At 44.3% G+C, this 15,601-nt stretch overlaps 1 protein-coding gene across 1 annotated transcript in view; it reads left to right on the top strand.

Moving 5' to 3' along the window:
• Positions 1-4,054, top strand: part of TAPT1 (transmembrane anterior posterior transformation 1) — a 64,681-nt gene extending 60,627 nt beyond the window's left edge. Inside the window, exon 14 of the mRNA XM_082838542.1 lies at positions 1,485-4,054. Coding sequence (XP_082694668.1) covers positions 1,485-1,702 — 218 coding nt within the window. The 3' untranslated portion in view covers positions 1,703-4,054. The remainder of the gene's footprint in view (positions 1-1,484) is intronic.
• Positions 4,055-15,601: the final 11,547 nt, after the last annotated feature.

The raw sequence follows: 15,601 nt of genomic DNA, 5'->3' as shown, positions 1-15,601 counted from the left end.
CAGGGGCGTGGAGGGCACAGGAGAGGGGCCCTTCCTGGAGGTGGTGACGCCTGAACTAAATCCTGAAGGGTGAAAAGAAATAGGCCCAGGTGAAGATCGGGGCACGTCAGGAAAGGGACCAACGTGGGCTGAATCGTGGAGGCCTGAAACAGAAGAGAACTAGCGGGTCAGTATTCCAGGCGTCAAGTTTGTTCTGGAAGGAATAAGAGATGAGACTAGAGCTGGGCCGGAGGCCAGTCTGAAGAGAGAGCCATGCTCGTCATGTATGCTTTATTTTAAAGTAGAACAGAAACTTGTGATTAACTTGAAAATAATTTTTAATTTTAAAGAACACATAAGTACTATTGGTGATAAGGGATTGCATTCGTTTCAGCTACCTGGATAGTTCATAATGGGTCCATATGTGTTCTGTTAGGTTAGGCTCCTTCAGCACAGTAAGAAACTAATAACCATCAGTCTTGCTTTCAAGAAGCCTCCAGTTGAAGAGGGGATAAAACCTGTAGCACGCACTGCAGTTCAAGTTCACTGGATCCAGAGCCCCGTAATAAGAAGTGCATTTTGGGCGTGTGCCTTTGTGTCTGGTCAGGATGTTTTGGAGGTCAGGAGACCACTGGCCAGAGACCATTCAGGAAGATATTGCAAGTCAGGCAGCTCGGGCCCAATTTGCATATGAACAGAGGGGCTGGCTGTCAAGACAGCATGGAGTCCATGATGTTCCAAAAGAAGCAAAGGACAGCATGTGGGAGGGACGACCAAGAGAGATGAATGTATTCATTGTCTCAACCGTGGCAGCGGTTTCAACAGGTGTATATATGTGTCAACACTCATCAGATTATCCATTTTAAATATGTACCATTTGTGGTATGTCATCCTTACCTTGATGAAGCTGCTCTTATAAGAACTGAATGTATGATTCAGAGATTGGTGGGTCCAGGCCCCCAGACCACTGCTTCTCAGGCCAGGCTCAGGATCGTCGTTGCCCAAAATACACATTAGAGGTTTTGTCCATTGACTCGTTTTTACTTCTGATTTGGACTTCCTGGACATGAAATGCTGACCATGTCTAATGTGACTACACATAAGAGGTGGAATGGATTAGAGTCTACTTAGCCCTGATGTCCTGAGTTTAGGAAACAATGTTAATTTTTCAGCTCTGGCAACAATCTTCTTATTGGTTTTATAGGAGGAGGGTTGTTACATAGGAGTTCTGATCTTTCCAGAATCAGGTAACAGTGTTATTTGTGTGACATGATCCACATAATAGCTTTTATATAAAATTTTGGATGAGGAAACAGAAATAGTGTAGCCTCTGAGTTTCATTATAAACTCTGGGGCTTATACAGCATGCTGTTTGCTATTATTCGCTTTATCCGAAAGCGTGGATAATCAACATTTCTTTTCAGTACCACTATATTGGTAAGCTTGTGGTTATTACAAGTTGGGGGGAAACCCTTTTCTAATTAAATGAATCTGTTTTTCCACAGAAGAAAACCTGTCTGCTTCTGTCACCAGCCAGCCTCTTCATCAGAAGGAAAATGTCATACCACTACTTGTGACAAGCAATTCTGATCAGTTCCTGACAACTCCAGATGGTGACGAGAAGGACATAACGCAAGAAAACTCTGAATTAAAACACAGATCCTCAAAGAAAGATTTGTTAGAGATAGACAGGTTCACAATTTGTGGAAACCGAATTGACTGATTTCTGTAGCTGCGTGTGCCAAAGATACAGAGTCCCGGGGCAGCAGATGCTGTGCTACCAGGATGGACAGATGCTGAAAATGGCACTTAAATATTTATTTAAGAACTTAAATTATTAATGGAAAGCAAATCTTAGTGTCCTTCTTCCAGTGATGTGCTCTGGCTGAAGGTCAGGTCACGTGAGTCCGCCAACAGTGACCTCCAGCCTTGACTCCTTGGAAAACTTGACGGATTAGGAAAAGTTCCTCCTGCTTGGCAAAGCAGCAGAATCTCTCTGGGCCCGACAGGAGCAACACGGACATCACTTTTGCTTTGTCAATCTGTGCTTCCAGAAGATCGGATTTTGATGTGAGTCCTCTTCAGTATAAGGATATACCTGGAAAACTGTGAAGCTCTTAGCATGATGCTCCCTTTCCAGCCTCACTCTGTTTCCACAGTTTTCAAACGTCACTTCACCTGCCAAACCATTAAAAATAATAATTAAACTTAAGTCAAGTGTTCTTACCACCAGAATAATCTTTGAAGATGTACCTGAATTAATCAGAATAAAAAACTACCTTAAATAAGACATGATGAATAGTAGCACTTTATAGAGAAAAAATAAAAGACCCTAAGCCAGTTTATTTAAAAAATATTAATTAATGAAGGTTATGCATCACTGAGAAAATGTTTCATAATTTTTCAGTTTACTCTTTACAGCAAACGTGAGCTGTGTATTGTTTCATTGCAGTGGATAAAATAGGAATTCCCTTACAGAAAGCCACTTCCTATGCTGAGAAAGCGGAGCAGTGTTAACTTTAACTGTAGTTAACTGGTTTCACTTTAAACTAATTAATTGCTTCCTAAACTGTTACAGTTAAAAGGATTTGGTGTTGAACAGGCTGAAGAACTGTCAGTATACAAAATTCAAAGGTGACGACTTCAAGTGGGTTTTCCAAGCAACAGTTTTGAAGTCCATCTTCTAGCGGATGGGGCAGCATCTTGCTCCGGCTTCTGGAGGGCATGGGTGGGTCTGTCTGTGTGCCTGCGCCTGGGCGGGCCTGTGTTGTGTGGGGAGGTGTGGCTGTCACGTGCACCTGTGCCGGGCTGGGCAGGCTGTGTGGGGGAAGGGAAGTGGGGTGTTCGGGGCGTTCAGGTGGCTGCCTGGGTGTGGACAGGTGTTTGTGCGGGGATGTTGGGAACAGCGGCCAAAAGGTGCTTTTTGGTTTTGTTTGAGATCAGTATTCCATTGCTGCTTAATTACCGGTTTGTGGCCCACGTCATAGGACAGGTTATTTTCCACCACATTTTACTTTGAGGAACCTTTCTGCACTTTTATAAAAATTTTACAGGGTCTAATTTCAGAATGTCCAGGTGTTAACCGTTAACTGTTAACTTCCTTTGATGGTTTCATTTTAAAGTTTTCATTTTAAAGTTCAGCTCTTGTGCTGATATTTCCATCACGTGTCGTGCAGAAGGTAAATTGTAGCTGATTTGTCTGTTTCCTGGGTGAAATGTGAAAAAGCAAGCTTTAATGCTTTGGCTTGTCCCTCTGAAAAAACAAAAGTGGATTTTAATGTTTTACATTAAAGCTAAAGAAATAGAAATTAACATTTATGTAGGATAAAAAAGAAAATTGTACAGAAATGCTTTTGTGAAACCAGGAATTATTTTAACTTAAAGATGAAAGACTTTAAATTGTTTTGTGTATGTTTCAGTGAAGGCCCGTTTTAGGATTATTATTCTCTTTTCCATCTTCTCTTCACCAACATAAGGAACAGTGTCTGTGAGGAATGGGAACAGTTTGGGGGTAACTTTGCCAAACATAGCCCTGATCAGAGCAAAAATGTGATTTGGGTATATCTTTCAGTTCAGCTTGAATTACTCTGTTACTGTGCTGTCATTTTTGAAAGATCTTTTTTTGGCAGAATATATTGGGAGTTTGGAATAATGTTCATTTCCTCTGTTAAAATGGCATTCAGTACTAATTTTATAAGTGCATCTTGTGTGAAACTCAATAAATTCAATTTTATAATCTTTTTTAAAAAGGTCACTGAATTTATTTTGATAATATTTACTACTATATTCAGTGGAGTGAATTTCCCACTCTATAATAAGAATTTACTTCCAATTCACAAGTGACAGGACTGTCTAATTTGAATTATTCTTTTGGTTTTAATGGGAGAAAAATGTTTGATTTTTGTCTTTGGAGGAAAAAAATAGACTGGGTCTTGATCACAGACCATTTAATATCTCTCAGCAAATTAAGGTACTTCATTTTGCAGCTATTTGAATGTCACACCATGTGCTTTTCATATCTGGGAGTCAAGTTTAAGACAGTACTTTGGTTAAAAAAAAATCTGAGGCACAACGTAAGTCAGACTTGTAGCTTTCTCTTCGGGATAGAAGTATAAACACCAAGAGTCATTCAGAGCTTGTCCAAATTTTCTTTGTACTTTTGTACTTTGGCTAGCAGTTAGACTTTATACTCTTTATACGTATACATGGAAGAAACTTGTTAGAACCTCAGAAATTTTCCTCCGATCCCTGGTAACTCAGCAGAGATGGATATAAAGTCACAAAATAATTTAAAATCACTACATTTTGGACTGTTTCAGTTCCATCTATTTATTCTTTCAACAAAGATTTATTAACACTTTCTATGTGTCAGGAACTGCTCTAGCTGCTGGGATCAGCAATGAACAAAAGTCCCTGCCCTCCTGGGGAGGACTGATAGTAAACAAGTCAGTGAAATAACAGCTGCTGTGGGCAAGTTGCCTAATAACCAAATGATCTCTCAGGTCTATTTCAGTTTTAAAATAAATATAGTTCTTTAACATCTTAATGTAAATCTGATTTTTTTTCCTATTGGATTTGCTTAAAATAAAATAATTGTATAGCAGTTTCACAGTGCTTCCATAAAATAGAAAAAAATAAGAGGGACTTCCCTGGTGACGCAGTGGTTAAGAATCCGCCTGCCAATGCAGGGTGCGCAGGTTCGAGCCCTGGTCTGGGAAGATCCCACATGCCGCGGAGCAGCTAAGCCTGCGAGCCACAACTGCTGAGCCCGCATGCTGCAACTGCTGAAGCCCACGCGCCCAGAGCCCAGGCTCTGCAACAAGAGAAGCCACCGCAATGAGAAGCCTGCGCACCGCAACGAAGAGTAGCCACTGCTCACCACAACTAGAGAAAGCCCACGCACGGCAACAAAGACCCAACGCAGCCAAAAATAAATTAATAAAAAAAAAAGAAAGAAAATATTGTTTTTTACTAAATACTGCTAGTTGTCCACCAGCATCTTCTGTGGCATAAGCATAGAGCTGTGGCTGGGCACCTAGCTGCCTCGCTGGGGACTACATTCCCAAGCCCCTCTTGCTGTTACATGTGGCCAAGTGACTAATTCTCACCGAGAGATGGAAACCAAGGGTATATACCATCACAGGCCCCCTACATCTCTCCGTTTCCCACCAGTTGGAACCCAGAGAAGGTGTGGCCCCTCCCCAGCCATGCAGGTAAATGCACGGGGCTCACTGGATGGCAGAGCCTCAGTGGGGAAGGAACCCAGGTCCCTGAATGCCTCTGCGGAGTGGAGTTGCCCATCAACCTGGGACACTCAGCTTAGACTATACATGAGAGAGAGGTAAGTGGTTTTGGTTCTAAGCCACTGAACCTGGAGGGTCTGGATTACAGCCCACATTCATAACACTTCGAAATCTGAAAGGGCCTATTTAGAGATCTTTACATAAAAGGAGTGGATGTTAGACCTAACTTCCTAAAACGGGTGCTTCTAAAAGTACTCTTTAGATATTTACTATTTGTTATTTGTAGAGGAAAAGATAAAACGACTATGCCCCACTTATTCAGCAGTCAGACTGCAGCACCCTGGGTCATCACGACATTAAGTGTGTTTATAAGTGGCAAAGTCCTATTTGTTCATATACTCTACAGAAAAGATGTGCCCTGTCCCTTGTCTCTCAGGAAATTGTACAGGAAGAATAGATTATGAGTACAGTCGAACAGCACAGAGAATTGGAAAGAAAAGGAGTTAGTATGTCAAATGAGCAGCAGAATCGTGATAATCCGGGACCAGTTTGAAGCAAATGGTACCATGTATGTGACGTGACGGCTGAAAATATCCAATGTGTACAGTTGAGAGGGGAAGTTGTTAAGAAAGAAATTGTCGTTCCAAGGGAGCTTCTGTTTTCTGAGGAGTTTCCTTAGTAACAGGCAGTCTTGGCCTTGCTGTTGTAAATTTCAGTAAGAAAAGAAAAGCAACACGCACTGGCCAGTTACTGAAAGGCACCGTTTGGCACAGCATAGTAAAGTTTATCTGGAGTCATTTGATACTTAAAATGATGAAAAAGAAGGGAATGTATCTGCACGATGTAGTTTGCTTTTCACTTACAACTTTCTTTTTGGCAGGTGAGGAAATGAAGTGAGGGTCTTGAGAGTACAGTTGGCACCTTTTTGAGGGAATTAGATCAGGGATTACAGAGTGTTTGTGCTCTTGAGGGGTGAATCACCTGCAAAGTGGGTACTTTCAAAACTGCAATTATTTTCAACAAGCTTATTTTCATTTCATTTTAGATACGTCTACATAAAAATGTAAATACTCGGGAAAGAGACAGCTATCATGTCAGGGTTAACCAGATAAGTGAAATACAACAAAAATGCCTAAATAGCTTGTCGGGCTTGATGTAAGATATTCATGGCACGGCCAGTTGCTGTGCACAGCACAGAACTAAATAAGCTGTGCTCTCTGTTCACAGAGTTTATCTGCAGCCTGATGGGGGACCACTAACTAAGGTAAGTGCTACCGCAAACATGGTGCTGGTTGCTACAGGACATCGGATTCAGATGGGTTCACCATGTTCACTGTAGCCCTAGCATTTTGTACAGTTCCTGGCACATGGATGCAGCCAATAAATGTTTATTGGATGAATAAACCTGGGAGTCATTGTGGAGGATGTGCAATTAGGCTGCTTTGAAAGAAGAGTAGGAATTAAATGGATTAAAAAAAAAAAAGGGAAGGACAAGTCAGAAGTGAATGAATGAAGGAAACCCTTTAAGGAGGTGACTGTGGTCATTCATGCCAGAGTAACAGGACTTAAGGGGTGTAGGGCATGGTGACCTTGTGGACGTTGGATGTCTAGAATGTTTACCCCTCTAGGAAGTCCGGGGAGGGCTGGCTGGCTGGCTGTGTGGTGTTGAGTCAGGGACTTCCTCCGTGTGTAACTGCAAACCTCAGTTGTAAACTGGGCTTGATAATATTCTCAGGGTTATTGGGAGGAGCGAATAAGATAATGTATCTAAAACTCGGCTTGTAAATGATACAGCACTGTACACATCTAAGTTGTGCTGACCATCATTACCTGATGCCTCACAGATTAGTGGTCCTCAAAGCGTTGTCCCGGAGCAGCAGCATCGCATCACCTGGGAAGATGTTAGAACTGCACGTTCTTGGCCCCCGCCCAGCCATGTTGAATCCGAAGCTCTGGAAGTGGTGTCCGACGATCGAGGTGATTCACGTGCACGTTCAAGTTTCAGAGCCCCTGGCCTAGAGCCATCACTGTCTAGGATCTGGACCTCAAATTATGGGGCCAGAAACAGCTCCAGCTGCTCTTCCCAAGGTAAAGACCGAAGAGACTAAAATAGAATTGGGGAGCCAAAGTTCTCTAGCATATGCCTACGTTTTATTTAAAATCCACACTTCACTGATGTTGCTTGCGCAAGACAGGGCAGTTAGATGAGGCGGAGCAGGGCTGAACCGGTGTCTTCCAGATGTTCAAGGCTCAATGCTCCGCCTACTGCACCCTCAAGGCTCCACCCCCAACCTCTGGCAGTAGAACTTTTCAGATAAATCATGCAGAAATCATAGAGCGCTGGGTCAAGATATCACATGACACTCCAAAGTTTTAATCACCAAAGTCGAGGAAGAGAGAAAGGACACACAGTCCACTAAGTTGTGCAATTGGGCACCAGAACCCTTTGCGGGAGACTCATCCCCTCTGGGAGCAGCCTGCTGTTCTGAGAACTAGTGACGCAGCAGAACTAGTGACGCAGCAGACAAGGTAGCAGGGTCCTTCGCTTGGAAGCTTACTTTCCAGTGCGGAAACCGGACCACAACCTTGGGAACAGCTGAGTAGTGTGGAGGGTGATGGGTGCTATAGAGAAAACAAGATAATGTGATAGGGATGGTCAGGGAAGCCCTCTAAAAGCTGACATGTAAGATGTGGCCTGAGGTAGAAGGAACTCCTTTCAGGCAGAGACCAGCAAGTGCAAGTTTGCTGAGATGAGAGTGAGAAGGGTGTATTCTTCCCACAGAAGGAAGTCAGCAGGGCTGAAGGGATGTGGGGTTAAGGACAGGATGCAGCTTGAAATGCAGTAAGAGGTGGGCTATGGCAGGGTCTCCAGCTCCTCCAAGCCCAGGGTCCAGGAGGGGCCAGGATATTCCTGGTTTGGGGACCAGATAAGGAGTTAGGATGTTGCTTTTTCCTGCCGTGTGAAGAGTGGGTTGTAGGGCAGCTAGCATGGAATCAGGGACGTGTGTGTGGGGGGGTGCTTTTATGGGATAAACCAGGGGACGGAGGCCTGGAATCGGGGCAGGGCCAGGAGCCCCCCAGTCTGACTTGGTTCTGTCTCCACCTCGGAAGGAAAAAGCAGCACCTCTGCAGGAACCTTTAAACCTCCGCTGGCCGTACAGCCACATGACAAAGGTTTCGACTTACACTTCATCCTTGTGTTTTTTCAATACTGACACTGCACGTAGGCAAAATCAATCTTTGTCTGATTTTCTGTGTCTCACTGGATGATGTAGTGATGAGCAGCCTCCTGAAATGATTGCCCAGACAGGCTGGGATCCAGTCACTGGCTCAGGATGGAAATCACATTTGCATTTACAGGCAACGGAAGGAAGCACCCTGAGAGCCCCAGGCTGAATAGCAGGAAACTGGGCTCAGCTCCCTCATTGTCCGGACTGGACTGAGAACTGGAAACAAACATAAAATAGATAGGTAGTGGGAAGCAGCCGCATGGCACGGGGAGATCAGCTCGGTGCTTTGTGACCACCTGGAGGGGTGGGATAGGGAGGGTGGGAGGGAGGGAGACGCAAGAGGGAAGACATATGGGAACATATGTATAACTGAGTCACTTTGTTATAAAGCAGAAACTAACACACCATTGTAAAGCAATTATACTCCAATAAAGATGTAAAAAAAAAAAAAAGCTGGTGGCGGGGTGACATAAAGCCATGCGGTTTCAGATCCTACCCATCTTTAATTAGAAAACACCGCATGAAAGAATATGACTTTCCCTTGTAAATGTAGTGGGTGTTCATTTCTCCTTCAAAGATAACATGTTTAAAGATGATGTAGGTCCTAGAAAGATGGAATTTTAGCCTTGAAGGGGCTCTAACAGGCACCCAACCTCTGTCCCAGGACAAGCTACTTTTCTCCTGTACCCCAGTGTCATCTAGCTTTGGCTTGAAGCAAGAGCTGTAGTAGTAATAAGAATAATAATGATTTTTAGAGAGTACTTATTAGACATCTACTGCAAACCATCATACAAGGCCCTTTTAATTCATACTTCATCTAATCTGTACAATATGGCTGCAGGGTCCCCATTTTATGGGTGTGGAAACTGAGGCTAGGAGGCTTTTCACAACAGTCATCCGGCTAGGGAAAAATAGGACCAAGATTTAAAGGCTGGTTCATCTAATGGCAGAGCACTGGTCCTTCACAGCTGTGCAGTGCTCAGACCCCAGGACAGCCCTGCACCAGAGCTCTTACCAATACGCACAAGACGTTTTTCTTAAGTGGTTTTCCAACAAAAGCGTGAGCATTTAACAAATTTTCCATTCCTCCTGACCTCTTTTCAGTTCACATTTTCCAGTCTCTCATATGATTCCAATTCTCCATAGGTTGGCTTTGCTGAGTGCTATTTTTAGAATTTGGACGATGAATGGATTGTTCTGGTTCTACTGCTTACTGTTGAATCACCTTTTTTTTCTCCCTAAGGAACCTAGACGGTGTGAGGCATGACAACATGGATTTATGAGATGCTTAGCATTTGGTTTCTCATTTACTCCTGCGTGGTGGGTCCTGATGTCCATGTACCAACTGGGAGACCAAGACCTTGGTTTTCCAAGAATTTGGGTGTGGTGCCAGGACCTTGGAGCAGGGCTCCTGACCATGGGGGGGGCACATGCTTGCTAAACACGTGGGCATAACATGCCCCCCATTGCTGATCACGTGCTAAGAAAGGAGGGTGGGGACCACCTTCCTGGCTTGAGCAATGGTAAATAGCGCATAATTTAAAAGCTTTTGTCAATCCTCAGGTAATAGACATTTGTTATAGAAAAGTCAGAGGACTATTAAGAAAAAGGTAGAGATGTGGAGAGGAATATCTATAATTTTACCATCTAATTTGTTGTACTTTCTTTCAAACTGTTTCTGACAATATATACACAGGTATGGGTTTCTACGTGTAAATATATTTCCATGATACTCTACATACTGGTTTATCACATGCTTCCTTTCCTTTACACGTGGTGGACATTTTTCCAAGTCAATGATTTAAAATAGTTTTAATGGCTGCCTAGAATTCCATTTACGGCCATATCATAATTTGTTTAATCAATTCCTTTTTGTTGGGCATTTGATTTTCTCATTAGCATAAATTCCTAGAGCTGGAATTCCTTGGACAAAGTCTCCAAACAACTTTTGTTGTAGTTATGAAATTACCTTCTAGACGCACACATGAGCATACCTGGAACCCCACACTTCCACCAGCCCTGATCTAATCCTTGCCAACCTTACAGATGTTTAAAAAGGGTACCTAGTTTTAAGAGTGTGATTAAATATTTTAAAAATATTTATTAGTTGTTTTTCATCTTAGTGGCATGGGTATTTATATCTTTAATTTTTCTTTTTGGTGTTAGCTGCAAGTGGGGCTGGGAGATGGGGACTTGAGAGCTTCCTGATTGGCCTAGACCAGTGATTTTGGAAATTTCTGATGGAGACCCATAATAGGTAATAAAGCTGACCCTTGAACAACAGGAGGGTTAGGGGTGCCAACCTCACTGCAGTAGAAAATCCAAAATCCGTGTATGACTTTAGAGTGTGCCCTCCCAATCCATGCTTCCGCATCCTCGGATTCAGCCGACCGTGGGTTGTGTAGAACTGTAGTAGTGTTTATTGAAAAAAATCCACATATAAGTGGACTCAGTTTAAACCCGTGTTGTTCAGGGGTCAGCTATACATGGCACATTGAAACCAGGGTACACACACATATATAACTGAAAAGTAAACTTTCACCAAACAATACTTACCTTCACTCTGATTTATTCAGAAATTTTCAGTTTATAATTGTTAAATGCTGGTCACACTATACTAAATTGATTTCATAATCTTGTGATGGATTGCGTCCATAGTTTGAAAAACACCAGTTTACGCCGAGCATAATCAACTACCTGGAATATACTGGCTCCGAACAAGATCAGGGTTTCATTAGCACAGGATGAAAGGGAGGGAGACATCAGGTAGACATGTAACAGAGCCGACATCAGACCTTGAAGTGTGGGCCCGTGTGAACACGTGAACCCTGGCAGAGCGGCAGTGTGAGTGAACAAGCATGCGTCCAGCACCAGGCGGGCTGGGCTCTGGGACGGACGGAAGGAGATTGTCTGGGAAAGTTGTCTGAGCCCCACCTGCCCCAGAGGACCTTGACTGCCAGGCTGCAGGAGAGCCCCTTCAGGGAGTGCCTTAGCCAGCCACGCTGCTGGAACACATTACCAAAGACGAGGGTGGCTTAAACAACAAACCTTACTCAGTTCTGGAAGTCCAAGGTCAGGGTGCTGGCAGATCTGGTCTGATGAGGAGCCTCTTCCTGGCTTGCAGGCGGCTGTCTTCTCTTTGTAGCCTCACCTGGCGGAAAGCAGAGAGAGAAGGCTCTCTCCTGTGTCTCCTGTCTCCTGTCTCTTCTTATAAGGACACCATGATGGTTAATTTTATGTATCAAGTTGACTAAAGGATGCCCAGATAGCTTCCCTGGTAGCGCAGCGGTTGAGAGTCTGCCTGCTGATGCAGGGAACGCGGGTTCGTGCCCCGGTCCGGGAAGATCCCACATGCCGCAGAGCGGCTGGGCACGTGAGCCATGGCCGCTGAGCCTGCAAATCCGGAGCCTGTGCTCTGCAACGGGAGAGGCCACAGCAGTGAGAGGCCCGCGTACCCCCCCCCCCAAAAAAAAAAAAAGATTAAAAAAAAGGATGCCCAGATAGCTGGTAAAACATTATTTCTTGATGTGTCTGTGAAGGGCGTTTCCAGAAGAGGCTAGTGTTTGATTCAGAAGAAGAATAAAGAGATCCACCCTCACCAATACGGGCAGCGCCATCTAATCTGTTGAGGGCCCGAATGGAACAAAAAGGTGAAAGGAGGGTGGGATGTCCATCTTCTCCTGCCCTCGGACATCAGAGCTCCTTGTTCTCAGGCCGTTGGACTGAGGGGCTTAAAACCAACAGCCTCCCCAGTTCTCAGGCCTTCAGCCTCGGACTGAATTATACCCTCAGCTTTCCTTATTCTCCAGCTTGTAGACAGCAGACGGTGGAACTTCTTGGCCTCCATAACCTTGTGAACCAATTCCCAGGATAAATCTCCTCTTGTATATAACTATATATGTCCTACTGGTTCTGTTTCTCTGGAGAACCTAACAAGGCACTAATCCCATCCCGAGGGCGCCAGCTTCATGACCTAATCACCTCCTAAAGACCCCACTTCCTAATACCATCACGTTGGGGGTCAGGGTTTCGACATGTGAATTTTGGGGGGACACGGACATTCAGCCCATAATGGAGAGAGTTATCCCTGGGCAGGAGTTCTCAGATCCCCAGTGGCCGTTCTTCAAGGTTCATTTTAAGATAGCAGGATCACCCTCCTCCGGGCTATTCACCAAGCCCAGTGTTGTTTCTTCAGGTGTGTTCAGATTGCAACTACTTCTCTGCACTCTTTTCCTCATGTAGGATAAGTTTTCCTAGTGTCTTTTCAAGCACGCATCGTAACAAATCCTCCCCCAAAGTTCTATTTAAACTCTTCATTGGATGTTTCTCCAATGGCTAAGGACAACTACACAATGCAGATCAGCAGTTACATTCGATGGGGCCCACATCCCCTTGAGTCACAATGTATAGAGCATCCAATGAACTGGGCCCTGTCTCTGGGACACAGCACTCAGCATCCTCTCATTCCCCTCCATCTTTGTTGCCCCAAAAGACTGGGGACACAGCAATCTATCCCCATTCTGTCTAGGCCAGGCACAAAGTTCCCCCCAAAAGGAGGGTTTTGCTCAGTTCCTTAGTGTCCAGAAATAAAGCGTCTGTGTTTTTGCCAGTGGATCATTTCAATGCCATTGGAGGAGTGCTTCACCAAATCTTTGATCACACCATGTCCTGCACCCTGAGTCCTGTCAGTTTGGAGCCTCTTTGTCGTAAAGTTGATGGTCAGTGATGATGGAGAGAAAATCGATCCTCTGTGACTGGATTATGCTTGTAAGGGAGAGATCATCTAACAGGTTATTGTGGACATTGCAAACGTATGTATTCCCTGTACATGTACAAAGGAATATTACCTAAAGGGGATCTCAATTCATCATCTTCCATTCAGTCATTCATTCAGTCAACAAACCAAGTGAGAAGAAGAATCCCAAAGAATCACTTTTACTGTACTGTGTTGCTTATAAGAAATAGCCTTCTGGAACTCACTGTGGTATTTACTGGAATGCTACTGGACTCTGTATGTTTCTACATGCTACTTCGAATCCTTGTTGTTAAATGATGGTCAGTAAAGAATTAATGAACGAAGAAACAAAAATCTCCATTCTCTGGTGAACTTGGGCCCCTGGACTGAGAGATGAGAGAAAGGATCTGATGTAATGATGATGAAACCTTGCATTTGTGTAGAACCTAATACTTTCTGGACTGTTCTCATTAATTATCTTTAATAGATGAAATAGGTTTGACTATACTCATTTTTCAGAGTAGGAACACAAGACCTGGGAAGGTTAGATAACCTGCCCCATAGGTGACACATCTGGCTAGTGATGGAGGTATGACTCACCCAGATGCAGCCCTGTGGCTCGCAGCTCCAGGTTTACCCCACCCCACCCCCTGAGCAGGGCACCCTGGTGCCACTGCAAATTAAATTCCTACGATTTCCTAATTAAAATGGTATTAGCTCTGCCATTTTAACACAGATGACTGATAGGGATGCCGTCTTTCCTCTACTTAGCAAAAGGCCTTTCACTTACAACTACGTAGTTAAGCCACAGGATAACCCCCCTAGCAAGCTGCTGACCGGGTTTGAAAAGCCGAAGCTATAACTCAGTGCAGACACAGTATCCTACCCAGGAATTAGAAGCTCTCTGTGTGTTCCTGAACTTGGTCTAGACTCACAAGGGCAGCCTCCCAACCCCTGGGTTTCATCCTAGAGTGGGCCATTTTCCCTTTTTTGCTGTTTTGATCAAATGACAAAAAGCTTTTATTTTCAAAAAGCCGTTTACAACTCACCAAGAGCCCACATACCATGATTTCATTGGATGTTCAGGGCAATCCCGTGAGGTCAAAACACATAATTCGGGCTTCCCTGGTGGCGCAGTGATTGGGAATCTGCCTGCCAATGCAGGGGACACGCGTTCGAGCCCTGGTCTGGGAAGATCCCACATGCCGCGGAGCAACTAGCCCCGTGAGCCACAATGACTGAGCCTGTGCATCTGGAGCCTGTGCTCCGCAACAGGAGAGGCCGCGATAGTGAGAGGCCCGCTCACCGCGATGAAGAGTGGCCCCCACTCGCCGCAACCAGAGAAAGCCCTCGCACAGAAACGAAGACCCAACACAGCCATAAATAAATAAATTTTTAAAATTAAAAAAAAAAAAACAACACTGGTTTGTGTTGATGCAGTGCTCCTTCCCACGTCTGGACTCTGTGTTCACGTACGGTGGGTGCTTTAGGTCATTCATTCTGCATGTACTTTTTCTGAGCTGGGTACCCTCACAATCTACTCCTTTTTATGGATAAGACTCTGACCTAAGATAAAAGCTGCAAGTTCAAAGGAACACAGGAAGTGGCGGAGGCAGGATTCAAACCCAGGGTGTCTGGCTTCAGACCCTGCTGAACCACCATGCTGTTCGCTCCATCTGCAGCCTTTCTGCAGCCCTGGGGCCATGTTTGCCACTTTGATCATGGTCCTGTCCAGAGAGCAGGTGGGACTGGCAGACAGCAGAGCATCATAGAATCGTCCTCTCCTTTCGGCCCCTCCAGAAGGCATGGACACCAGCTGGCTCAACCCAGGAAGCCAAGAGACGCAAAGAAAGAAGCTCACTTCTGTTGCTGGCCTGCTTGATGCCAGCAAGAGGGCTGGGTCCTCGCCGCACACTGTCTGAGTCCTCACTGCAAGGAGAGAGTCTTTTTTCTTTTTTTTTAATGCTTTTATTTATTTTTTTAATTGAAGAATAGTTGATTTACAATGTTGTCTTCATTTCTGCTGTACAGCAAAGTGATTCACTTATACATATATATCTTTTTATATTCTTTCCCATTGTGGTTTAATCACAGGATGTTGACTATAGTTCCCCGTGCTATACAGTAGGACCTTGTTGTTTATCCATTCTATATGTGCTAGTTTGCAACTGCTAACCCTAACCTCCCACTCCAGCCCTCCCCCTCCCCCCCTTGACAGCCACCGGTCTGTTCTCTTTGTCTGAGTCTGTTTCTGTTCTGTAGATAAGTTCATTTGAGACATATTTTAGATTCCACATGTAAGTGATATCATATGGCATTTGTCTTTCTCTGACTTACTTCACTTAGTATGATAATCTCTGGTTCGGTCTGTGTTGCTGCAAATGGCATTATTTCATTCTTTTTTATGGCTAATA

The sequence above is a fragment of the Leucopleurus acutus genome (assembly GCF_964270905.1).
Source record: "Leucopleurus acutus genome assembly, chromosome: 4".
In the NCBI taxonomy this organism is placed as follows: domain Eukaryota; kingdom Metazoa; phylum Chordata; class Mammalia; order Artiodactyla; family Delphinidae; genus Leucopleurus; species Leucopleurus acutus.
The sequence above is the reverse complement of the archived record's forward strand: the minus strand, read 5'-3'. Positions and strand labels throughout refer to the sequence as shown.